The sequence below is a fragment of the Perca fluviatilis genome, chromosome 9, assembly GCF_010015445.1.
Source record: "Perca fluviatilis chromosome 9, GENO_Pfluv_1.0, whole genome shotgun sequence".
Taxonomy (NCBI): domain Eukaryota; kingdom Metazoa; phylum Chordata; class Actinopteri; order Perciformes; family Percidae; genus Perca; species Perca fluviatilis.
Window position 1 is genome coordinate 34,952,654 of NC_053120.1, and position 24,633 is coordinate 34,977,286.

A 24,633-nucleotide genomic window follows, 5' to 3' on the forward strand; every position below is an offset into this window, starting at 1 on the left:
AATGCTTCTCCGAGAGGCCTGGGATTGAGGTCCTGGATTATCTGACATGTGACAATACCAGTGGTGACATCTGATATTTGTAGTTGTGTTACAAACTCAGGCAGACTCTCTTTCCCTCTCTTTATTTAGCTTTTGCGCAGTGACGGAGGTCTTTTTTAATTTATCATTTGCTTTATAAGACAATTAAATCTTGGAGGATCGCTTCACAGAGAGCCAAAGACAGAGACAGCTAAGGGCAATTTTAGCAATAGCTGAATCTGTACACAAATGTCACTACTATGTGCTATTTGTTTGTGACATATAGTACAAGTCCAGTTCTGAAGTCTTTACACTGGCTTCCTGTCCCTCAAAGAATTGATTTCAAAATACATTTCGGATCTGCTGCTGATCTGGAATCGGAGGGTTGCTGGTTCAACTTCCCATATGGACCAAAGTATGGTGGTGGACTGGTAGCTGGAGAGGTGCCAGTTCACCTCCTGGGCACTGCCAAGGTGCTCTTGAGCAAGGCACAGAACCCCCAACTGCTCTGGGCACCTTTCCATGGGCAGCTCCCTCACTCTGACATCTCTCCATTAATGCATTACAGGTACTGAGCATGTGTGTTTAATTCAGGCCTGTGTGTAATAACAACAGAGTGTAATTTCTATATAATAATTAATAAAGTATACAATATACATTATTACATTACATCATTAACCATCCAGATCTCTCAGGAGGTCTGGGACACATCTGCTTTCTGTCCCCCAGAGTCAGAACTGAAGACGGTGAAGCAGTGTTCAGTTTTTATGCACCACATATCTGGAACAAACTCCCAGAAAACTGAAGGTCCGCTGCAACTCCCAGTTCTTTTAAATCAAGGCTGAAGACCTTTCTTTTTGATGCTGCCTTTCTTTAAAAAAATTGTTTGTTGCTGAAGTGCGCTGTAGAAATGAATCTTCCTTGCCTAGCCTTAAAGTGATGGTTCGGAGTAATTCACCCTAGGGTCCTTTGCACCATGACCTCGAGCCAAACACCCCCCCAGAAGCTTTTTTCACCTGGGTCTAACATTGGGAGAGTTAGCGTAGAGTAGCGTTATCAGCTGAATAGCTTAGCGCAGGGGCTAACGGACCCACGTTTGTATCTCGTAAATTACCCCACTAATAATGCCCGAAATGATACCAAACGTCTACAAGTAGTACAAATAGGTTATGTACTCTTAAAACGATGGATTGGAAAGTTTGTAATACACCAGAAGTTTATGTAAATAACACTTGCCCGCTGGCTTCTGCTCTCTGCTGTTGTTGCTGCTGGAAGACGAGCCTTTGTATTTGTAGACGGCTTAGGGCCGTCTACAAATTACAACACCGAAAAGAGATGCAACAAAAATATTTATTAATTTAACTTTTTTTTTTAAGTAAGTGCTGTAGTATAACTAGCAGGAGACAAGTAATAATTGAGGTAAGTTTGGAGACATTACCTTATTTAATCATTGAATTAATAAATATTTTTGTTGTAACTCTTTTTGGTGTAGTAATTTGTAGACGGCCCTAAGCACTCGTCTAACTGCAGGTAGCAGCAGCAGCAGCAGCAACAGCAACAGAGAGCAGAAGAGAGCAGGCAAGTGTTCATAAACTTCTGGTGTACTTACAAACTTTCCAATCCATCGTTTTATGAGAGCATAACCTATTTGTACTACTTGTAGACGTTTGGTATCATTATCATATCATTATATCATTATTAGTTGGGTAATTTACGAGATACAAACGTGGGTCCGTTAGCCCCTGCGCTAAGCTATTCAGCTGATAACGCTACTCTAGCTAACTCTCCCAATGTTTGACCCAGGTGAAAAAAGCTTCTGGGGGGGTGTTTGGCTCGAGGTCATGGTGCAAAGGACCCTAGGGTGAATTACTCCGAACCATCACTTTAACATTTTCATAGTTTATTGTGTTAGATATCTTTTTGTGCACGTTACAGGTTTACAAAGTGAAAAAGCCCAAAGTCCACCCCAAAGGGACTTACCATCTCCAACAGAAAACACTGTTCACAAACTGCTCCAAACTGCTCTATTGTAGTCCATACTCTGCAACTGACAAGCTAGCAGTACTTACTGCGCATGTGCGACTCCCAACAAAGATGGTACAGAAAGTGAGATGTCTCGCTCTGTAGCTAAAACAGAGAGCTCAACACACAGGGTGAAAAGAGGAGCTGCAGCAATGTGCAGTACAACAAAATATGGTGTTTTTATCTTTTTTTTTTAAAATTAAACCACATAAACCTATTCTGGTACAACCTCTAAATACAATTATGAACCTGAAAAGGGGCATAATATGAGCACTTTAAATGTATTCAAATCGTTATAGGCTAAAGAAGTCATTATTTCACTCTGCACAAAGGAATAAAGTGACATCTGTGAGTGACAACAGTCCTGTGGACACAGATAGGAGCAGCATTGTAGAGATATTGTAGTAATCAGTTTCTCTGGCATGTCACCTTTCTCAAACAGGCTATTCATTTACAAGAGGGGATAAAGAGAATTAACAGGCCTGTCAAGAAGACCCATTTGTTTTGACAAGTGACACAACAGAAGGATGGGAGGCAGGGAAACAATGGCCTCCATGTCCGCCTGGATTTTACTGCTGTCAGCTGCCAGAGAAACGGTACAGTAACGTTTACTTTAATAAAGCTTACTAATAGTGTATTACAAAAGACTTGGAAATAATTATGCTTTTCATAAGTATGGCAAATTACCACAAAGTATTTGCAATTTAGTATACTTCTACAAAATACACTGAAATACAGTGCATTTTTTGTCAATGTACTAAGAATATATATATATATTTTTTTTTCTTAGTACATATTCCACTGAAGTGAAATCAAAATATATTTTAATGAAGAATACTATTAGTGTATTACAAGTATACTTTCCATTAGTACACTAAATTACGAGTATAAGTATTTGAAATGTAGTACACTTTTTTTTAAAAGGACACTTATGTACAACTTGCACTCAAGCCAAAAGTATACTTGTACTAACTTTTATGTATTTAATTTCTAGTTTTTTATTATCTTAGTTTCTTATACACAAAGTATACTAATTTTTGACCAGGGTACCACCCCCAAAACATTTATTTTGCAGAATATTATCCTCTCTGTTATCTCTTTCGGTGGCCCTTGTGTGTCACACACCACAGTGAAACGGTTTCCATGGATTTACCTGTATCCGTCGATGAAGCTGGCGTTGATGTAGTCGGAGCCCTCCACCCCTCTGATTGGCTGCAGGCAGACACGGGTGGACTCGAAAGGCATGATGTTCACCAGGCGGTTCTTGAATTTGTTACACGGCAGGTTGGCACTGATGAATCTTGAGGTATGTGCTTTAGAGTTGGCCAGTTTCTGCGGACACAGAAAGGAGGACACACGTGCACTTGAAGCTTCACAACTACACCCACTGTCTCCACTGTCCGCTGCTGGTCTTTCAAAGAGATAATACAACCGGTCTTGGTGGAATGTGGTAAGGTTGTTAAAGGGCATGGGGATCTAACATTTTTATCAATGCATGAAAATGACGCACTTTGAGCTGATCCTCTTTGTTCTCTGACTTCAAATAAACCTGATGCCGGGCTGTGTTAAAACACATCCTGAGGGGCGACCTCTAGCTCACCCAGTAAGAGCGTGCTCACATTTCCTGTCCATCCACAGTCACTATCTAATAAAAGGAAAAACAAATGCCCCAAAAAATAATATATAAAACAAATGCGATAAGGTCCAGGAATTTCTGACTAGGATACATGATAACCTATGTCTGATTGCAGGGCCCCAGGTTCCATTCAGCCCAAGATTATTTGTTCTGGGAGATGGGTCAATCCCAAGCGAGATGGATAAGCACATAAGAAGCTGGGTCCAGACAGATTATTTTAAGAGGATGGAAGAATGAAGGGGTGCCGTCAATCCATGAGTGGGCTAGTGAGATGGCTAGGGTGGCGGCGTTTGAATACATGTCATATATTTACGGTTTGCCAGATTGGATGTCTATACTAGAAAATGGGGGAAAGTACCTGAACTTTCTGGAGGGCTCCTAAGAAGCTTTGTGACAGATGATAGATGCAGACACATGTAAGATGGGCTTATGGTGTTGTCATTTATACATATGCTTATCTGGTTTATGGTTTATTGTCTATTTTGTTACTATTTAGTTGGATGGACTAGAATTTTGTAGTTACTGTGTCATCGTTTCTTCATTTTTGTCTGGGTGGGTGGTGAAGACATTGACATGTCAAAACAAACACATTTTTTGCTCTGAGCTGACGTAGAGAGGCCTGTTATCGATGCATATTAAGCCGAGGAGAATAAATCTTTTGAATGGCAACATCCCAACTGAGTTGTTTTTTTTTCGGGCTGGCTTTGCTGACAGGCCCTAATGTGATTCCTCTGCATCGCAAGGGCAAGTGTCATTTTGAGAAGTGTCTGCGAAAGACATTTACAGTGAGTCGAGGATGAAAACCTAATTATGCTCTGTCCGGATTTACAGCCGTCGTGCTTGCTTGAACAAGCAGCATAATTCGGGTTGTGGCCTGCCGCCCCGTGCGTGTGGGGTGTTGAATCGCTGTGGTGTCGCTCAGTGCGGAGTGAGCCGTAGAGGGTGGTGCAGAGCTGTGGCTCATCCCATGTAAAACCACCAAACCCAGTAGGCCCTAATCGTTAGGCCGTCAGACATCCAGTCTGTCCCTGCCCTGTCTCCTTCCCTCCATCCTTCGGCCTGTCGTCTGAAGCTCAGAAGTTAAGCTCTCGCACTCGCAGCTCCTCCTCTGAGAAGCAGTTCATCTCTGTTGCACAGGCGGAAAATAAAAATCCTCACCCTTCCCTAGCTCTCACTGCATCATGCCGTTAAAGGGGCACTCCAGCCATTTAGGATTGCTCTTCCATTATGTTGGAAGACTTGGATTAAAAAAAAAAAATAATGGCCAAAATGGATGCACCAGACGCTGAGATATCCTGACTTTTAGTCCGTTGAATTGCTGTTGTTGTTGTTGACTTTATATGCTCCAGAGCCAAGTCAACAACATAACAAAAACTACATTTTATCATATCAAAAATATAGCTGGAGTACAGATAGAGGCTTCTTGTCTCAGGTAGATGCATTAAAAAAAAAAGTGCATGTGCCTTTCTTGGTACGACAAGTCAAAATGTCTGCTGTGTAAAAAGGTCTATAAATTTGAGTGCTCTGATGCTAGCGAGGCTACGAGGCACGGGAAAGCAAAACGACATGTACAGTACAAGATTGGACAGAAAAAGTTTTTTTAAATTTGGAGTTTAAAACCTTTGGACAAGATCAACTTGAATTTTTCATTTGCAAAGCATAAACGTGAGAAAACTACCCAGTTCATGTTCTTAGCAATGCTATTTCAATAACATTTCTATGTGGCTCCTTTAGTTACGTGTAGAGATGGCCCGATACCATTTTTTTGCTTCCCGATACCGATTCCGATACCTGAACTTGCGTATCGGCCGATACCGAGTACTGATCCGATACCAGTGTGTCATATATTTTATTATGTTTTAACAACTGTATACTACTATCCCTGTATGGATGTGATATGATTTTGACTTTGTTGTCGGTCTGGCTCAAGTTAAACTCTTGGTGAAACGTGAACAAACAAAAACAATGAATGCCACAGAACTTTCTTTTATTATCCAGTTTGACAGTCAGTTATAACTTATAAATAAACTACTTTAACGTAGATTTTCTTTAGGGCTTTATTACGTGGTATCAGATTGGTGCATAAACTCCAGTACTTCCCGATACCGATACCGATACCAACGTTTCAGGCAGTATCGGAGGCGATACTGATACTGGTATCGGTATGGGCACATCTCTAGTTGCGTGTTTACAGTTAAAAATGCATGGAATTTCAGGGTGAAGGGAGAATGACGGCAAAAGTTTGGAAACCATTGGGTTTAGACTATTGCAACACCCTCCTCAGCCTAAAAAGACTGCTCCCAGAGTCTGTACAAGAGAGCGCAAATTTGGTCACAATACACCTGTTCTAAGATCTTAGCTTTGTTTTCTGGTTAGCCCCAGAATTGATTATAGGGCTGCAGGATATAAGGAAAATATCTAATTGCGATTATTTTGACTGATACTGTGATTATGATATTGGAGGGAATGATCTTTTTTTTTTCTTCTCATTATTAATGAAAAATATTAAAATGATTATAGTGGGATTTTTGCAAAAAATCTGTACAAAACAAAGACTTTTTGCTTTAGTCTGTAAGATAGGATTTGTATGCCGGGACGTCTCTGCAGCACCACAATACTTCATTCAGAATGGTTTGACACATATTTTGCCTTTAACAAATATTGCCCCCTTGCGATTAAGATATTGCACTAGTCCATATTGCGATTTCGATAAAATTGTGATTAATTGTGCAGCCCTAATTGATTATGCTTCTGTTTTTTATTTTACAATGCCATTTTCCACAACAACCGTTTTGTTTCATAAATGTGACATTTCATCACAAAGTCTGTCAATCCAGACAAACACAGCGGAGCCAGTTATGTGATCGGAGTTCCACTTTAAATGGACTATCAAGGTGTGCGAACTCACCATGCACAAAACAATCCAAAACAAAAAAAAGGTACCAACCTTAAACTCCAGTTCCATGGCGGTGACGCTCTCTCCGGGAGGGACCTGGGTGAGCTTCTGGATGTGGGCGTACAGGTTTCGGGCAGGGACTTCTGTGTTGCCACATGTTGCGGCTTCCAGCAGGGCCTCGTGGATGAATATGTACTGATCCTCTGTTTGCACCATGTAGTTCCTCTGAGCTCGCATACATGTCACGTGACCATAAATGTCCACCGACTTCTCGTGTTTCATCCTCTCCAGCATGGCTTCGATCACAATGAGGCAGCCTGTTCGGCCCACACCGGCACTGACAGAGCACACAGACAAAACGCGGTTGACAAAATAGTTTATTGGCATTTGTTGTTACCAGCTGGTATTGTTTTCACATTGTGTGTGTGTGTGTGCCTAATCCACTGGGGTAAAAATCTGAATGCATTTTTTAATACGTTTATTAAAATAGTTACAGTGGGGCGTCTCAGTTAGAAACTTAAACACAGTCATATTTCAAATCTCCAGTTAGCTTTAAGGACTGACTTAATGTAGATCCCTATGGAATCTGTCTCATAGCTTTTTTTTTTATTCTCAATTTCGCGATTCCGTCCATGATTCTGTTATCCAAAAACCATTTGGCTCTACATGAATGCTGCCATCAGTCTGTGACTGGCCCCAGACATGAATGCTGCCATCAGTCTGTGACTGGCCCCAGCCGGGCCCTATAAAAAAATAAATAAAAAAAGCCGCCGCCTATTCTGGGGTAAACCCTGGTGTGTGTGTGTGTGCGCGTGTGTGTGTGTCATCATCGCAGAATGTGGTCCTTGAGACACCTACTGTGGCAGATCTACACACAGAGGCAGTTTTAAAGTACTTTGCCGGGTGTTAATATTTCTGTTGAAAGATGTCACTGCGATAGAGTCACACGGTGCAAGATGCAGATACAGAACTTTACAGATGTGTAGTTGAGATCAAAATGAAGGCCGAGTTTGAAGATGGGTGGCGGAGGTAGGTGGCTAGGAAGTGCAAAAGGGCCTTGGCCCCCAAACTTTACACCCCTGGCTTGATTTGGCGTCGCGGCTGGTGTAATCCCATTGTAAGATGGCTTCTAGTTGCCTTGGCAACAACTACTCTTTCTGGGGTTTGTATTCTCATAAAATACATATAGGTAAAATCCTGTAGGTGTCACTCTAGGTGTCCATAGTTACCACTGTTCAGCAAAATCAACATAGACTCACTCAAAGACCATTTATCGAAACCCATCGCCTATCGGTCTGACAAAGATTTAGCCTCTGGGGGGAGCGGCCAATATTTCGGAGCTTCAGCAAGTCGATATCCAGACCGGACTTGGAGTTGGAGTTGAGAGACGAAAAAAAAAGCTAATAAAAGGCTAAACCGTTGTCGGAGGATAGCCGATGGGTTCTTAGATTGCATTTCAGCCAATGCGTTGCGCCTCTTGTTTATCTGCATGCAACCAAAGCCCGCTCAAACGTGATTAGTACTACTCAGGATACAATCGGAAACCCAAATGCAGACGGGCATTGGATATAAGCAATAGCTATGAATGCTGTGATGCTGTACATTGGAGAATTGTTGCACAAATGTCTAAGTAGCAGCATCTGTCCCTATTCAAAAAGAAACGCTTCAGAAACCAAAATCTTGTCCCGTTGCCTACAGATTCTAGCCTGGGTAGACCCTGACGAACTTCCGGCAAATTTGAGACTCTCAATTACAACTGAGAAGGGTCTGGTGTAGGGCTGGGCGATATGGACCAAAAGTCATATCCCGATATATTTTGGCTGAATATCGATATACGATATATATCCCGATATTTTTTTCCGCGAATTGAGAGCAAATGTTCAGTCAAAGCCCAAATCAAATATGACATGTCACAAGTAGTTTCATAGAAACAGTTGCAAAATCAAATAAATAATAAACCGGTTTCTTCACCTGGTTCATGATTAAATGCTCAGCTGTTCAAATAACAATAAAATGTAAACCTAAATACTGTATAACAGGAGTAACTTTTTTGAAATCAAAGCTCCACAGGCTATTTGTGATTCGTTCCAAAGGTCAATTAAGCTTTTGATATTAATATAATCTACTTTGTTCAAAATGTAATGCCTCATGCCTGTAAGCCTAGGTTATAGTCCCATTCTTCCACTTGATACTGCTTCCACTTAAGTAAACTAAAAGATGAACTATCGACTACAAAACAAAGAAACTAATTAATGTGTTAATACAAAGAATATTTATTATGATCGGTTCACAGATCTGAGTCCAAAAGGAAACTTCACCCTTCTGAACTAAGAGTTTCTGCTTCAAGGTGAAGTTTAAACAGACTGAAATGTCCAAGCTCATTCCTCCACTATTTATTTCTGTATGTATTTATGCGTTACATGTAATTTTAACGGGCACTGAGCTCCAGATCCTGCAGCCGCAGACGGTCGCTGCCCCGCTGTAGCTTCTTTCAGTCCGCCTGCCGCCGGCAAACTTAGTGGAACTTTCCGCCGATATCGACATACAGTTCGTCCTGGACTACGTGTAAGATCCTACCGATCTTTGGCTGGTCCGATCTGGATCAGCGGGGACCGGCGCAGCAGCGAGCGGCTGATTGTTTTTGCCCGGGGAAGAGACGCTGCGGCCGCGCGGGGCCTCTCCGCCTCCGCTGCGCCGGAGCTCAGATTGCTGGTCGACGGCGATATATAATCATAAAACACATTGTCACCTGTTAAATGTTATCCATGCTGTTTGTTCTTTTCATTTCCTCTATCGAACATAATTAAGCAGTACAAAAGTCCGGCATCTTTAGCGTTGATCTGAATGCTTCGGACCCCTGTTCCAAGATGGCGGCGGGTTTTGACGTATGTTTAGAACCTCACGGCGACATATCTATGGGAGCAAGGATCACATTTGAACTATATCGATATATGCGATATGGTCTAATTCTATATCTCATTTAAAAATATATCGATATATTTGTTTATATCGATATATCGCCAAGCCCTAGTCTGGTGTCAACCAGGCTATACAGATTCTGCATTCATATGCAGATATCTGTTAAAAGAGATCATTTATTTGTCTACTGTGCTTATATTTTGCTTATAAATTTAGCAACACTTGGTTGCTAGTGAAAGAATCACAACAAAGAAAACGTTAACCATGCCAGACACATGTTGTGCATTGCCTCAGCGCTTCAATATGGCGTGCCGTGCTAGATTGCGAACATCGCTGACCTCACTACAAAGAAGAAGTGATGTGAAGGTCTGTTAAACAGCAGGGAGGGGGCCCTCTGCCTAAAGAAAACTGGACTGGATTTTTAGATCTTTGCCTTTTCTGTTCTTTTGATACATGTGGTATAAAGCCCCAAAGACCAGCTGGGCTAGTACACATGAGAACTTTCAAAGATCTCTGGGTAGCTCTCGGTTTTGTTTTGACATAATGCAAATACTGATAACATTACTGTTTATATTTCAAGGCCAATGATTGTACACACTGGAAGGCAGGGTGATTTGCCTATCATATATAAATAGGAATAATGGCGCGCACCTTCGGAGAGTCTCTTCTAAAAATGCTTTCATGATACTAATTCTATGCACACACACATTTGATCAAGTTAGTATTATAGGCATACTCACAGGTGTCTGTTGACCGGTCATTTTAAGTTGCTACAGCTATAGAGCTGCGGCTTGGTGATGGCGCAGTGGATACGACACGTGCCTTTGGTGTGGGAGATCTGGGTTCAATTCCCACTGCGATGCATCAACCCATGTGTCCCTGAGCAAGACACTTAACCCATAGTTGCTACAGCGGCATGTGGCCTCTGACATATATATATATATATATATATATATATATATATATATATATAGCAATAAGTTGCTTTGGGTAAAAATGTCAGATAAATGACGTGTTTTTCAAATGTATCTGGACGAGTTGTGTTATACTGATTAACTCACTTTGCAACGGCCTTGCTTTGTAAGTTATTGTGTGCTTGTTTAACGTGCTTCCTACTAAAGTCATTTAGGTCCAACGGTTGCATCACACATGATGATGCAAAATGACACAGACATATGATACCACTGAGTGCTATAGGACTGTCGGATGACACCAAGAATGTGAAATATAGGACACGTGTTTAGTGCAGGGGGTTAGGGTTAAATTCCCTGCTTTCCTGCTATTCATCTTCATTTAACAATGCTAGAGTTCCCCTGATGTGATTTTTCCTAGTGTTGCACTCAGTTGTACACATGAAGGGTTTACAAAGAGTAGCACGCACGTTCTGCGCCTGTGTGAGAGGAAATAACTGGCCGCCCCGTCTGCCTAGTGTTTTAGGACCTTAAGCGGTAGCTTACCTGCAGTGGACCACCATGGGTCCAGCGTCTGGAGGATTACAGGCCTTGACTCTGCGTAGAAAGGCCAGTGTTGGGGTGGGATACTCAGGCACTCCATGGTCAGGCCAGGCCATAAACTGGAACTGTCGAACCTCTCTCTTCTCACTCGAGCCATTCTGTTACAGCACACATGCACACATTCGACACACATTTATTCATCTGGCTATGAATAGAGACAGAGCGCATGACATCATACTTTGAAAGCCACGCCCACCGGGGGGGGGAAACAACTCTCCGCTCTCCATTGATTTGTATTGCGTGAAGGTTTCCTCCTAGTCAATTTTGTCTGCTAAGAAACAACTGAAAAATGCCTAAAGGGTGCTGTGTGGTGATACAACAACAAGGTAAATAACCCATGTGTTAAGTTTTTATAAGCTCCCAACTCTGAAAAACTGATCTTTTATGAAGACAAAAGTGGAAACAGACGTGAGGAATCCGCAGGTAGAATGTACCCTGCATGCCGTTTGGCGTCGAACAGTTACTCCTTCCATTTTGGTTAGATGCATCACAGTAACTAATTGATAAATCAATCACAATGAAATGTACTAAAACAAATATATATGTGATGCAAAAAGACAATTTATAATTTTGGCCGCTAAAAAATATGCTTGGCTGCTGGATTTTATCATCTACCAATCCCCTTGGCCGGTGGGTCAAAAAGTAAAAATCCATGAATAAAACCCTTTCCAAAGAGTCATTGAATGATAACATTCTACACTGAGTAAACTGGTATAGCTAGTTAATTAGCTAGTTATGTTTTATTTCTGTGTCATGCCAAACATTTTGGCCCATCCCACATGGGATTACAAGACACCACAAATGTACTTATTTAACAAACATCTTCCTGTCGTTCGGAGAAATACATGAATACAAATATATACATATACACACATATACACATACATATATGTATATACACATACACACACACCACACAAACAACAAATTCTCATCTACAATTCATCTTGATAAAGAGCTTTTTTCCTCTTCTCCCAAGCTTTATCTAGATAATTAGCTAATTTATATGTTTCATATTTGACACACCAGATCTCACTTGAGCACATAAAGATCTTACAACATAATTCTCAGTGCCATATTCTGGTTTTATCATTACAAAAATACGCAATTTTGGCTTAGCCCATATATCGTCGGCCCACTGCTTTTTGTCTTTAGCAAACACAGATTATTTAAACAAACCAATATTCAGCTTTTCATTATTAAGAAACAGCTCACCAAAAACATAATTACAAAACAATTTGCATATGTCGTTAGACCAAGGACCAAGAATGTGTTTATCCCAGAGAAATACTTTCCTCGACAACCTATTTGCGTCCATATCTAATAGACGATTCCATAACTGGGCCATACATATCTTCCAGCGAGCCTCACTTGATTCCCATCCCATGTCTCCCACTATCGCCAATGGTATATTTATGTGCACCCAAAAAATATCTTATGGCGCTATTTTGCACTAATTCACAATTCGATATATTCCTAAGTCCTCTAACACCCACAATATAATCAAGTATAGGGCACACACAGGCTTGAAACTATTTAGAAAAAGTTTGAAAACTTATGTCTTTCAGATTCTTGCTTTTACCAATGATTCCTCCCAAAGCTCTACGTGCTGAATCAGCAAGAACCTTAACACCATTTCTGAAATTCATATGTTCATCAATATAGAAACCTAGATATTTATAGGAGTCTACAAAGTTCAGCTTGTGTGCACTATCAAATCTACAGCAAAGGCATCGTAACTTTTATTCATAACTCTCAGGAAGCCACAGTTTTCACATTTTCCTCCTTCAAGTGTATTTGTCTACGTAAACACAGTGTCCATATAGAGTTCCCACCTTATAGAGGGCGAATGTGCGTATACTGTACGTAGCCAGCTCCACAGTGTCCAGCATGGTCACCTGGATCATCCCATATGTCTCTGTGCCTCGACTGGGCCAGTACTGGTCACATTTCACCTGCACACAGACACACACCAAAGTGTTATTGTTGAAGTTAAAAACATAAAGCAGAACATTTGAATATGGCAACCACGTCAAGGAAATATTGTTACTATGTTCATGGATACATTCTTTGTTTTGTTTTACTGCTTTGTGAGATAAGAGACGGATTCAAAGAATAAACGCACCACCCCCATTCAAAATGAATGGAAAGACCTGCGTTTTTGCCGGACTGTCTGGCGGCCGATGCAGGCAGTCTGAAAGTTTTACAGTGTGGTATTAGTACTTTTACTTAAGTATAGGATCTGAATACTTCTTTCACCACTGCTTGTTGTTGTGTGAATAATGCCTGCCCTTTGTGTGATGATTCTGGGCAACATATGTAATCTGTGAAATGGCACCAAGTAGCGCTGTTTAAAGGACAAACTCGAGGAACTTTTTTTGCTGTTGTTCTACAACTCGTGCGCTTCGTCAGGGGATGCTGACATTATGTTAGAAGGAGAAGATGAGACATAATGACATAATGTTAGTTATTGTACTGTATTATATGTCATAGTCAAGGTACGATTTGTGAAAAAAGCAGAGAGGTGGCGGGGGAATGTTTGTTGATCATGCTCAACAAAACAAAACATGCAAGAATTAAATCCCCCTTCCAATACCATGGATACCACTCGGCCAGCCATGCCAAAACACTTATTTATGAACTTCAATATTCAATGGAAAATGATCTCGAAATGAAATAGCACAACATGGTGTCAACATAAAGCACAGCGCTTTCAAGCTGGAGAGCGGAGTTCACTATGCGGCGAAAACAAAATACTTTCACCCAGGAAATGCTTGTTCTTTCCTCGGGAGTGTTTTTACCACAATTTTTTGCCTAAACTTAACTGTCATCGCCGCGTGACGCTCACTTTTTCTGGCTAAACTCCACTACCACGGCCCCTGAAAGGACTGTCATCTGGCGGTGCCTGTAGCCGGCTCACAGTCACCTATTGGCGGCTAAATAACTGCCGCTGGTAGCCGACGTCCTGGAGCTCTGTAGCGACTAAATACAACCAGCAACTGCTGCTGGGATTTTATCGTTCTATGGCACTATGTGTTCACATTACAGCGCCTTACTTAGTTTAAAATACTTCTATTTTAGGTATATAATATATGGTGTAATGGTGAAGTAGCATTGATCACTTTGAGGGGGGAGGGGATACAAAAGGCAAAAACTAAAAAAGCAGCTGTAATGGGAAAATTACATTTAAGCCTAATTCCTTATATTTTTATGTTTAATTCGTACTTTACTTCTCTCACAAATGCTGAAAGAGTTGATCTCATTTCCCACATGCAGATTTTGATTCTAACTGCTGAGACGTCCAGTCTGGAACATAATGTGAGCACTGTTTGTCTGAACAGATAGGGGCTACAAGGTCACCCTAAAACTATCGTACAGGGAGGAGGAGGCGAAATGCCTCCGAGATGTCTCTTGTGTTTTTTCTGATTGTCTTCATGTGTATCAGATTGCCTGTAAGAATTGTAGCGTCATAATAATCCAAGTGCATGTGTGCTGTCACTCTGAAGATGCATAAAAGCCTGGTGTTTCTGTTCCCTCATTTGAGAAACTGACTCCACACTGGGCTGCGGCCTTTTGTGAAATCATGTTGCTCCTATTTGCAAATATATATGTTTTTAATAAAATACAAAAAACCCAACTTGGTTCTAGTCTCAGACTGTCTTATTTGTTTCATTATACTAAACTCTGAAAAACATTTCCCCCCCAGCTGCAAAGGAAACTTCCACTACACAGCGACCAGGAAATAATGCAATAATCGTTTATGGTCTGTCTCTGCATTGATGCAGAATCGTCCAGGTCTGCATCGCGATTCAACGATGCAATGATTCATTTCAACACCCCTACCTACAAAGACTTCACTTCACCACTGGCCATGTGTATGTTAAAAGAGTTCATGATTGCTGTAATCAGGATAGCTTCATAGTGTGACTGCACAGTAAGAAATTGGGGACAAAATCCACAGTCATTACGTGCAAAAATGTATTCAAAAGTTCAGCCAAAGCTAATACGAGGCCTCAGCAAGCAGAAATGCATTGCCTGTAGAAACCTTGACAGACCAGCTGATTGACTGTGATTACTGCTCATGCTGACACCAGTTATCACTGCAGTTCTTATACAAAATAGATTTTTCCATTTCATATATTTCATACTTCGACCTGCTTGTAGCTTGTGGCTATCATTCAAGTTCAGGTTTGCCAGGTGTGTGAGGATTACATCTACAACATGAGAGTGTTTGCTTTAAGGCAGCAGTAGTAACAATAGTTGTTAAGTTGTAGTAGAGATTTTATTCATTTTTAATAAGTGGAAAATGTGGCAGCTGTTTGTTTATGGTTTTGTAAATCAGCTATAGAAACCAGCACTGCAATGCTGGAACAATACCTGGACCCATGTCTTGTGTCAACACAGTGTGAGTGTCAAATAGTTGGTGCAAAATTGATTAAACACAACTAGAGATGTTCCGATACCATTGTTTTCTTCCCGATACCAATTCTGATACCTGAACTTGAGAGTCAGATGATACCGTGTACCGATCCAATATCAGTGGGTTAAAAAATACATACATATATATATTATATTTGAACACTGCACTATCCCTGTATGGATGTGATATGGTTTCTTTGTTGTACGGCCTTGCTCAGGTTAAACCCTTTGTGAAACATGAACAAAAAACAGAGAATGGATGCCAAATAACTTTTGTTTATTATCTAGTTTGAAAGTCAGTCAGTACGGAAAAAGAACATAAATATAGTACTTAATAAATTGTATGGTATTGGGTCAGTGCATTAACTCCAGTACTATCCGACACCAGCATTTTAGGCAGAATTAGAGGCTTTTCCAAAACTGGTATCGGAACATCTCTGAACACCACTTTATTTAGATATATGTAAGTTGCACAAAATAAAACTAGTTTTTCACACATGGCCCTTCTCCAAGACAGGGCCCCAAGATAGCTAATAACACAAACCCTGCCTCTTTTTATATTGCAATATATTGTTCATATTGTAATATATTGCTTATATTGTAGTATATTGTTCTTATGGCAAATGCTCCAACAACATTGCAAGTAATCTAATTACGCAAACATTGCTGCAGTGCAGTGAACAAAACCTCAGAGTGAACCAGTTTTGTTTCCATGAAGGTCTGGGGTCCAGAGGCAGTTGCCCCCTTTTGCCCAGTTGGGAATCCAATCCTGCTGGTGTCAAGTCTGACCAGTTAACACTTCTAATGTTGTTGTTGTTGTAGCATTGTTGCTCCCTAAAGTATGAACCCAGGGTTTTTACTGCATAGAGGAATTTTTGGTGCCCCCCCCCAAGGAGGTTTTAGCCAGCTCTAAAGAAAAATTACCAGCACCAAAATGATAATTGAGAATAAAAATAGTAATTCAAATCCTGTTTAGGAGTAATTTACCAAACAATTGTTAAACAAGCAGAACTAAAAATATGATAGCTAATCTCAGTTTTGTCTCCAGAGTCAGGCTGTACCGGACTCTCCTGGTGATTTATTTAAATTTTAATATTAATTTTTTTTTCAATATTTGTTAATTGGGGTTTTATTTATTCAAGCATAATATATGTCTCTGTTTATCAAGTTTTCAGAAACAACAGGTGAATGCATAGACTTCTGTCAAATAAGGTAAGACAGACTCTTTGACTTTACTGTGCGCTCATGCAATCATGCCTACTGTCGTGTGTAGTCCCCCCAGAGGCCCATTCTGAGCCAGGAAAAACTCTGTGAACCCTTTTGATTTTAATGACCCCATGAGCCTTTTTACATTATTAACTCCAATACTGGTAAGGATCTAAGAGGCTGGTCTTAACGATAGTTATGACCGTGGAATTTTGGATTGAAATTACAGCATTTCAATGGCATTGCTGAGATCAGTGGATTCCCTTGTGGGGGCGAAGCAAAGAATGTTACCTGTTAAAGCTTTGGTGCATCACTTTTTTAAATGAGTGAACGTCCGTTACATTCAAGCCATTGCCAAATTAGTTGATACAAAGCTAATTAAGACGAACAGATCCACACAACTCTCTCTGTATTTCTCAGTATGGCTATGTTCAGAAAATGGTCTCGTCCAGCGACTTTCGCGTGCAGAAAATCGAGGGTATATAATCCTCTTCTGAAGAGACCATCATTTTTTTTTATCCTTGTGTCCTCCTTGGCTACTAGCAACTGTGTGGAGGAGGGGTGGGGGTGGTGCGCGATCATGGAAGGCTTATATCATGTGGACGCACTGACAGTTTTGTTGTCATTACATAGAATTCCTCATGAGGGCGACAGAAACTACGCACTATAGCTTTAACAAGACCCACAATTCACCAAGCTCTCAGGATCATGTATTTGGTTGGACACCCAAATGAATATCACTGGGCCATTTTCTGGAATGACTAATAATAAAAAAAAGTGTTTTCATCCATAATATTTGTATTCTGGGACAATAACACTAGAGCTGGGCGATATGGAGATAATCAAATATCACCATATTTTTGACCAAATACATCAATGTCGATATTGCGGTGATATTGTAAGGTTGACTTTTGGTGCTTTTACAAAATATTAACACAATGAGAGTTTTGATAAATAATGTGGATACAATGACTAAGTAGGTAAAGGCAAATAATAAAACAGCTACAACTGTCTGGTAAATTCAGACTCTTTTAAAACTTGGAAAAGACAAGACTTGTGTCATATCACCATATTACAATATTCAAAATTGAAGACGATAACTAGCCTCATATATCAATGTCGATATAAATTCGATATATTGCCCAGCCCTACCTAACACTGCTCTGCATTTTTGACGACTGCTCAAAAATTTAGACTTAAAAAATTAAAAAGGAGTTTAAAGCTATAGTGCGCAGTTTCTGTCTCCCCCATGAAGAGTTCTAAGTAATGACAACAACACTGTCGGTGCATCCACATGATACAAGCCTTCCGTGAGAGACTTTTGTGGAGCTGATAGCCTTCATTAGCTTTGTATGAACTAATTTGGCAATGGCTTAAATGTAACGGACATTAATATAAAAAACGTTACGCACTAAAGCTTTAAGAATTGTCTTCAAAAAGTAATCACATGACTTTTGCATAGCTGCACTGTCTTAGGGACATGTACACTGTAATGCAAGAGTGCCTCACATCAGCAGAAACAGTGGACAAACTGGTTGTTTGGTTATCAGGGGCAGCCATTGCCTCGGCCACAGGTTAGATATCATATAATATATGCTGCACCTCTGGTTGAACCACAGGCAGGTGTTATTGGCTCTGGCAGAGGGCTGATGGTCTCTGTCAGAAATAATAATGGCTCACTGCTGTGGCACTCAGTTTTGCCCCTTGGTTGTGGAATTATTAACAGTGTGAAACAGGGCTGCAATCATTACTCATATAACAACTGTCCCTGCCCTGCTAGCACCCATCTGCCATGTGACTGGCTGTGAATGCCTCATACCTCATGTCCACCAGTGGGGTGATGCTGTTGCTGAGCCAAGCTCATCTGCACCACTACAAAGCAGATCAATTTACTGATGTATGGGACACTCTCGTTGTTGCATTTGTGTACCTAGGGCTGGGCAATAATTCAATATGATAATTTACGTCCTATTGTGTTAGAATGCACAGCCCTCATTGTGACAATAGTTGCTCAAAAATGATTACTTGTAGCTCTTAACTTTTTAAATTTGCATCACTGGTCAGCCGGCGAGCGAGTGATCCCGGCAGCCACCAGCTGGCTGTCACGTCAGACTGGAGCTTCTCAAGTCTGACAACATCGGAGCAAATGTGCAATTGGCCATCAATTTTCGTAAAAATGCCCATATTCGAACTCTGAACAGCTGATTTCTCGGATAAAAAAGTCTCTAAAGTGAATTTAGTGGTGAAATAGCAGACGCTGATTGTAAAATGTTTCCAGTTGTTGGCTGCAGCTACTATGGCAAACTACCAATCCAGATTCTAGTGATAGGTGAAATAATCAAGCTTGCATGTACTCAAATGTATTTTCATATTTCATATTTTCTATAATGTGTTATTACAATCGAGGGAGAAGGTCACAGGGAGGCAAAGAGGCCCCTATGCGTGCGATGGTGGGATCTGGTTCAGATGTTTAAGTTAATAACAAATTAGAGGCCCTGATTGAGTAACAAATTGAGTAACTAATTGAGTAACAAATTGAGTAACTAATTGAGTAACTGATTGAGTAACAGATGGCCTTTGGAGGGGGTCTACAGGATGCTTGAGTCTACTAGAGCATGAGAACCTGACAGTATTAGGATAAAATTTTCCGAGAAAAAATAAAAAGTTTCCAGATGTGAGTTTCAGGATCTATAAGACTGTAAGGTCAATTCGAAGTTCGGAGAGAGCACTTGGGTCTGTGCAGCGGTGCATGGCTAGGCGCTCTCCCTCATGAGAATCTTGTTCAATATTGAATAAAGCTGCCTATAATCTGAAATCATCGGAGTCGTCATCTTTGAGCATCTCCATCATCAATTTCCAGAGAGTTCCATCTCTCATCTAGAATCGATTGCTTTTCCTTGGGTTCCCAGATATTTACACTGAATTTTTAAGATTACATTTTGCAGCTGAATTTGGCCTGTTGAATTTGAGCAAGTTGAAAATATATTAGTGGAATAACACTGTATTTTGCATCTGAATTTGGTAAATGGAATTTCTTTATGTTCAATTTTGGATTCTGAGTTTATGAACTTAGAAAAATATAAGTGAAAATTAGAAAGAATTTGAAGAATAAAATTTGGAGGCAAACAATTCAGATACATAATTTCAATGCATAAATATTCAGTGCTTGAAATTCAATGGCTTTTTCATTTCAAAATCCGATGAAACTGATTTACTTCCATAATTTATCATCTTTCAATGGAATCATAACGTGATGAAATCATATATCGACATATCGTGATTTACAATTACGTTACCTCAATTGATAATAACAAGCATTCCTCAAATTCCTCAGAAAATCTGTTATGAAACATTTTGAGGGAATTTCATTTGAAGAATTGCAGATTTGGTTTAACATCACACTATTTTTGTGCATGCATGTAAACAATGTCAGTACATAGCTGGCATTTTGTTTTCTTTTTTCTCTATAATTTCACTTGAAACTGTTAACTGTTAAACATTATTGATTATTATTTATCTAAAATCTCATTGGAAAAAATATTTTGTGGAAGCACCAACTGTCAACTCTACAATAACGTCACAATATCGATATCAATGTTCTTGGTCAAAAATATTGTGATATCTGATTTTCTCCATATGGCCCAGCACCCCTATTTGCATTTTGTTATTGTTGTTAGAAAGGACAGCCCTCATTCTGACAATAGTTGCTCCAAAATTATAACTTGTTTATAACTGTAACTTTTTAAATTAGTAGTTACAGCAAGAGTTGCTGATGACGATGATGATGATGATCTATTTTTGTGAGTCTACATGGTGTTTCAATGGATAGAGTAGTGGTTAAGAACATTGCCAGCAACTGGGAGACCAGGACTCAAATCCCTGAAGTGATGCTGTAGCAAAATCTGTTTAGTTCTTTGGACAACAATACGATATTTGCTGAATTCTTAAAGTCCGTCACAATACGATTTTGATTTGATTCAATTCAGGGGCCTGCCATCGATATGATACGATACATGAGCCCATTTAACACAGTTCCATTTATATCACCTCAAAAAAGCAACTGAAAGAAGATTGGAGAAATGTATTACTGAGCTCTTTCAGACATTTAAATTATAAATATAAAGTGGGATTCTAAAATAAAGGGGTGTCTGACAGACGATATGTATAGATATTTAGAGATTTCACCTTGCATCGATAATATTGGATCATGGATCACTGAATTGAAATATGTATCCAATGTATCGTTACACCCCTAATTAATTCTACGCAGGACTTGCTCTATTTATTTATGTCCTCATTAAAAACATGTTGTGCCTCTCCTTTGATAAATGCACTGTCAACCAAGGACATTGTCATGAGAATATTATTTTGATTATTTGTCAACATGAGAGGCTCACCCGTGACTTCTCCTCCAGACGGGTCATCATAATGATGGTGCAGGTCCTCTGCTCCCACACCATCCTCCAGAAGTCACTCAGCGTCTCTGGCAGCGGCCCCTGTGTGGCAATGTAAGCATTCTGCTTCCTGTAGCCATCAATGTAGTTGGCGTTGATGTAGTCGCTACCTGGAACTCCTGCAGGAAGGAACAAGTTGGACAAAGTTAGCAAGCAAATTAATAGAGTTGCCAATCAGAAAACAGCAGGGTTTCTTACTAAAATAAGATGAAATACACTTACAGTATATGACAGGGGAAATCAGAAATGAAAGTTTGTCTCATTATATTAGATTGTTTAAACCCTTGTGTTGTCTTCCAGTCGACCGTGCACTTGTTGAACAACTATTTTCTGATGTTTTTTATACTTTTTGCGACACTTTTGTCTTTTTTTTCCAACGTTTTAGATCCTTTTTTACCCTACCACCAGTACATACACCAATAACACCAACTTATCACCACTAGATTGACACCTATTTTTGGAATCCATGGATAATAAACCTCATATGTAGGAAATCTTACCTAATTTTTTAGTTAAAAAAATTATGAATTATTCAGACTAATATTAGAGGAACGTATGTTGGTAGATAATCAGAGACGTGTGTATGTCAAAGTTTAGTCAGAATACTGTTTTGAAACCATTTCAATTTGTTTTCAAATGCTATTAAATTGAATAAAACACCCAACATTTTATGAAAGTAGTGATCATTAATTGTACGTGCGAAGAGCGTTGTATGGAATCCATGTATTTTATATATTGCTGATATCAAAATTTTGAAAATGGGTCAAATTCAACCCAAGGACAACACGAGGGTTAAATAAAGGTCCAGGTTCTCTCGGCAATTGAGGTAAATCAAGGCCCCGACCACTATGTGAGAATTATATTATATTATATGTGTGTGACACAAGTTATGGTTCTAATAGTTGTAATAGTTGTAATAATGTTTACTTTATTGGGCAATAAAAACAGCTTTTTGTTAACAAAGAAAGTGTTTCTGAACATCGGTTACATTCAAAACAGTGATAACTGAAACAGATATACAACACACCATGCAGTGTGTATACAAATATTTATTGCAAACAGACCTAAGTATGCATGTTTTCACCCCTACCCATTACCACTCGGTTTTGAGGGACAAGGGCTTGGGGTAAGACGAAGGGGTAGGGGTAAGGGGAAGGGGTAAGATGAGAAATGAGAAATGAGATTCAGCCTTACAGTAGAGTGTCTCTTACCATCCACAGGTGTGAGGATGACCCTGGAGTGGTCGTAGGCAATAACATTTGCATAGCGGTTCTTTGGCTTGTTGACTTCAAGGTTGGAGTGCTCCCAGGTGAACTGCTGTCCTGGATCAATAGACTGACACACAGAGAGAGAAAGAGAGAAAGGTAACCATTTATTACAACAGTGCCTATATTCTTTTCTGTTTTTTAAAGCCTGTCAGAGCTTGGAGCGAAGAGTCCAGACCAATAAATGTGACACAGAAACTAATTCATCATCCCTCCCCCAGCCTGTGGCTCTATAATATGAAAAGCCCTGGATGATCTTTAAGCCCCCCTGGATACACACACAGGGCTGTTTGGACACTCCTAAAATCCCTTCCAGCCTTTCACCTACCAGCTCGGTGCCTGGTATTAACAAAGAACAGATCCATTGAGGAAGGGAATTTTGCCAAAGGTTTTGGGACAATAGTCCTTGGATGTACGTTTCCCAGTAGCATACATTAGGTTGAGAGATGGTGGACCACCAGCACTATGTCAAGAGTCAACAGATAAGGACTTGGTAGACGTGGTAGATTTTATTTCTCAATACAGCGAAAGTGACAAGGGATAAAATAGTGATAATTCAGTTGAGATTGGGTCGCTGAATTCAAACATGGACTAGCACTCTTTGGGAAGCCCCCTCATGGCGTACAGCTGTGGAGAGGCAAAGGGCGTGAAATATGTCCCGAATCAGAGGGTAGAATTAAACTACCCATATCGTCACCGTCATATGGTTTGGAGGACTTGTTGGGTTATTTACATAGTCATTTTGTAACTATTCTACACTTATTGTTTCTTTGCTTCGATAACTCATATTACTTTTATTTGAGTCTCTTCTCCATCTCTAGAGCAATGCTTTAGTACAACAGACAGCCCAAACTGCAGAAGTTCTTATTTTTTCTCATTTTTTTAGGTTTCTACACACAGAAACATGACGTTAGAACAGATGGTGAGATATTCTTCTCTTAATAGTTTTTTCTACTTATTTTTTTGTACTCTTGTGAATTAAATCATTGCAGTATGCAAGATGGAAAGCCACGCCTGTGTTCCAGTGATGGTAGAGCGTGTCTTGATAAGAGCTGGACAGGTTTTCACTATGCTGCCTGATGATTGGTCTGGGGAACCGAGCAGCGTGATAAAACACTATTGGCGCTTTTCGATTACATGGTACCTGCTCGACTCACCTCGACTCTACTCGCCTTTTTTGGTTTTCCATCACGAAAAACATTACTTGGTACCTGCTAACAGGTACTTTTTTTAGTACCACCTTAGTCGGGGTTCCAAGCGAGCTGAGGCGATACCAAAAGGTGACGTGAAAGCGACAGAACAAACCGCCATTTTGTGTTTTTTTTGTTTTTTTGCTGCCTCCAGCTTCATTTGAAACAAAACGTGTCTTCTGGCTGTGGCGACAACACACCTTCAGCGAAGGTTTTTATTTCTGTGAATCCAGAAGTTTTTTTGTGATTGTTGCGGGCAAAAATCCTTGATTATGCGGCACGTTTTCTTTAAAAATGCGATGGAATATGCGGGATATTTATGCAATTCTATGCGATGAAATTGCTTTAACTTGCAAAAACTGCGGTTTGATGAAAAAGAGAAAAATGATTCCCCCAACACCCTGCTTTTCGATGACGTTCACGTCGCGTAATTACGTCACTTCATAACGTCACTTCATAACGTCACTTCATAACGTCACTTCATAACGTCACTTCATAACGTCACTTCATAACGTCACTTCATAACGTCACTTCATAACGTCACTTCATAACGTTCCCATGGCAACAGGGGAAAATGGCTGCTGTTGTGTGAAGTAAACGCAGCATTTTTCAACTTTCTGCTAAGATATATGTGACTTTTTTTCCAACAAAATGCGGTGATTATGAAATCATGCAAGCCCCGCATATTTTGCGTGGAAATCGGCAATTTATGCGGCAAAAGTGCGGCGTATTTGAAAAAAATGCGGCCCCGCATAAATATGTGGACTTTGGCTGATTATGCATTGAATTATGCGATCGCAAAACCGCATTTTTCTGGAGGGACTGTGTAATGCTACACTGCTGTCTCCCGCCGCGGAGACGTTAGTTACTGTACAAGTGAGATAATAAACTTTCCGTTCGCCACTCGAACCACGGCACCACGACGTAATGAGACCGTTACCTCGTGGCCCCGTGTTGGACAAAAGGATCGGTTATTGCCGCTGCAAGAAGTCAGCTGTTGGCCCACACTTCCTTGAAAATCAAGATTCCAAGCGTCTTTCTTCCTCTAAAGTGTGCTTTTCTGTCCTCTTTACACACTAACCTAACACACACAC

At 40.2% G+C, this 24,633-nt stretch overlaps 1 protein-coding gene across 21 annotated transcripts in view; it reads right to left on the reverse strand.

The window, feature by feature from the left end:
* The window catches only part of ptprfa (protein tyrosine phosphatase receptor type Fa), a 412,601-nt gene that overhangs the window by 16,262 nt on the left and 371,706 nt on the right, over window positions 1-24,633 (reverse strand). For all 21 annotated transcript variants that reach the window (XM_039810996.1, XM_039811014.1, XM_039810999.1 and 18 more), the window contains 6 exons: window positions 22,296-22,419; window positions 21,028-21,203; window positions 12,841-12,960; window positions 10,949-11,103; window positions 6,624-6,909; window positions 3,194-3,372 (listed from right to left, as the gene is read on the reverse strand). In XM_039810996.1, the coding sequence (XP_039666930.1) occupies window positions 3,194-3,372; window positions 6,624-6,909; window positions 10,949-11,103; window positions 12,841-12,960; window positions 21,028-21,203; window positions 22,296-22,419 (1,040 nt within the window). The remainder of the gene's footprint in view (window positions 1-3,193; window positions 3,373-6,623; window positions 6,910-10,948; window positions 11,104-12,840; window positions 12,961-21,027; window positions 21,204-22,295; window positions 22,420-24,633) is intronic.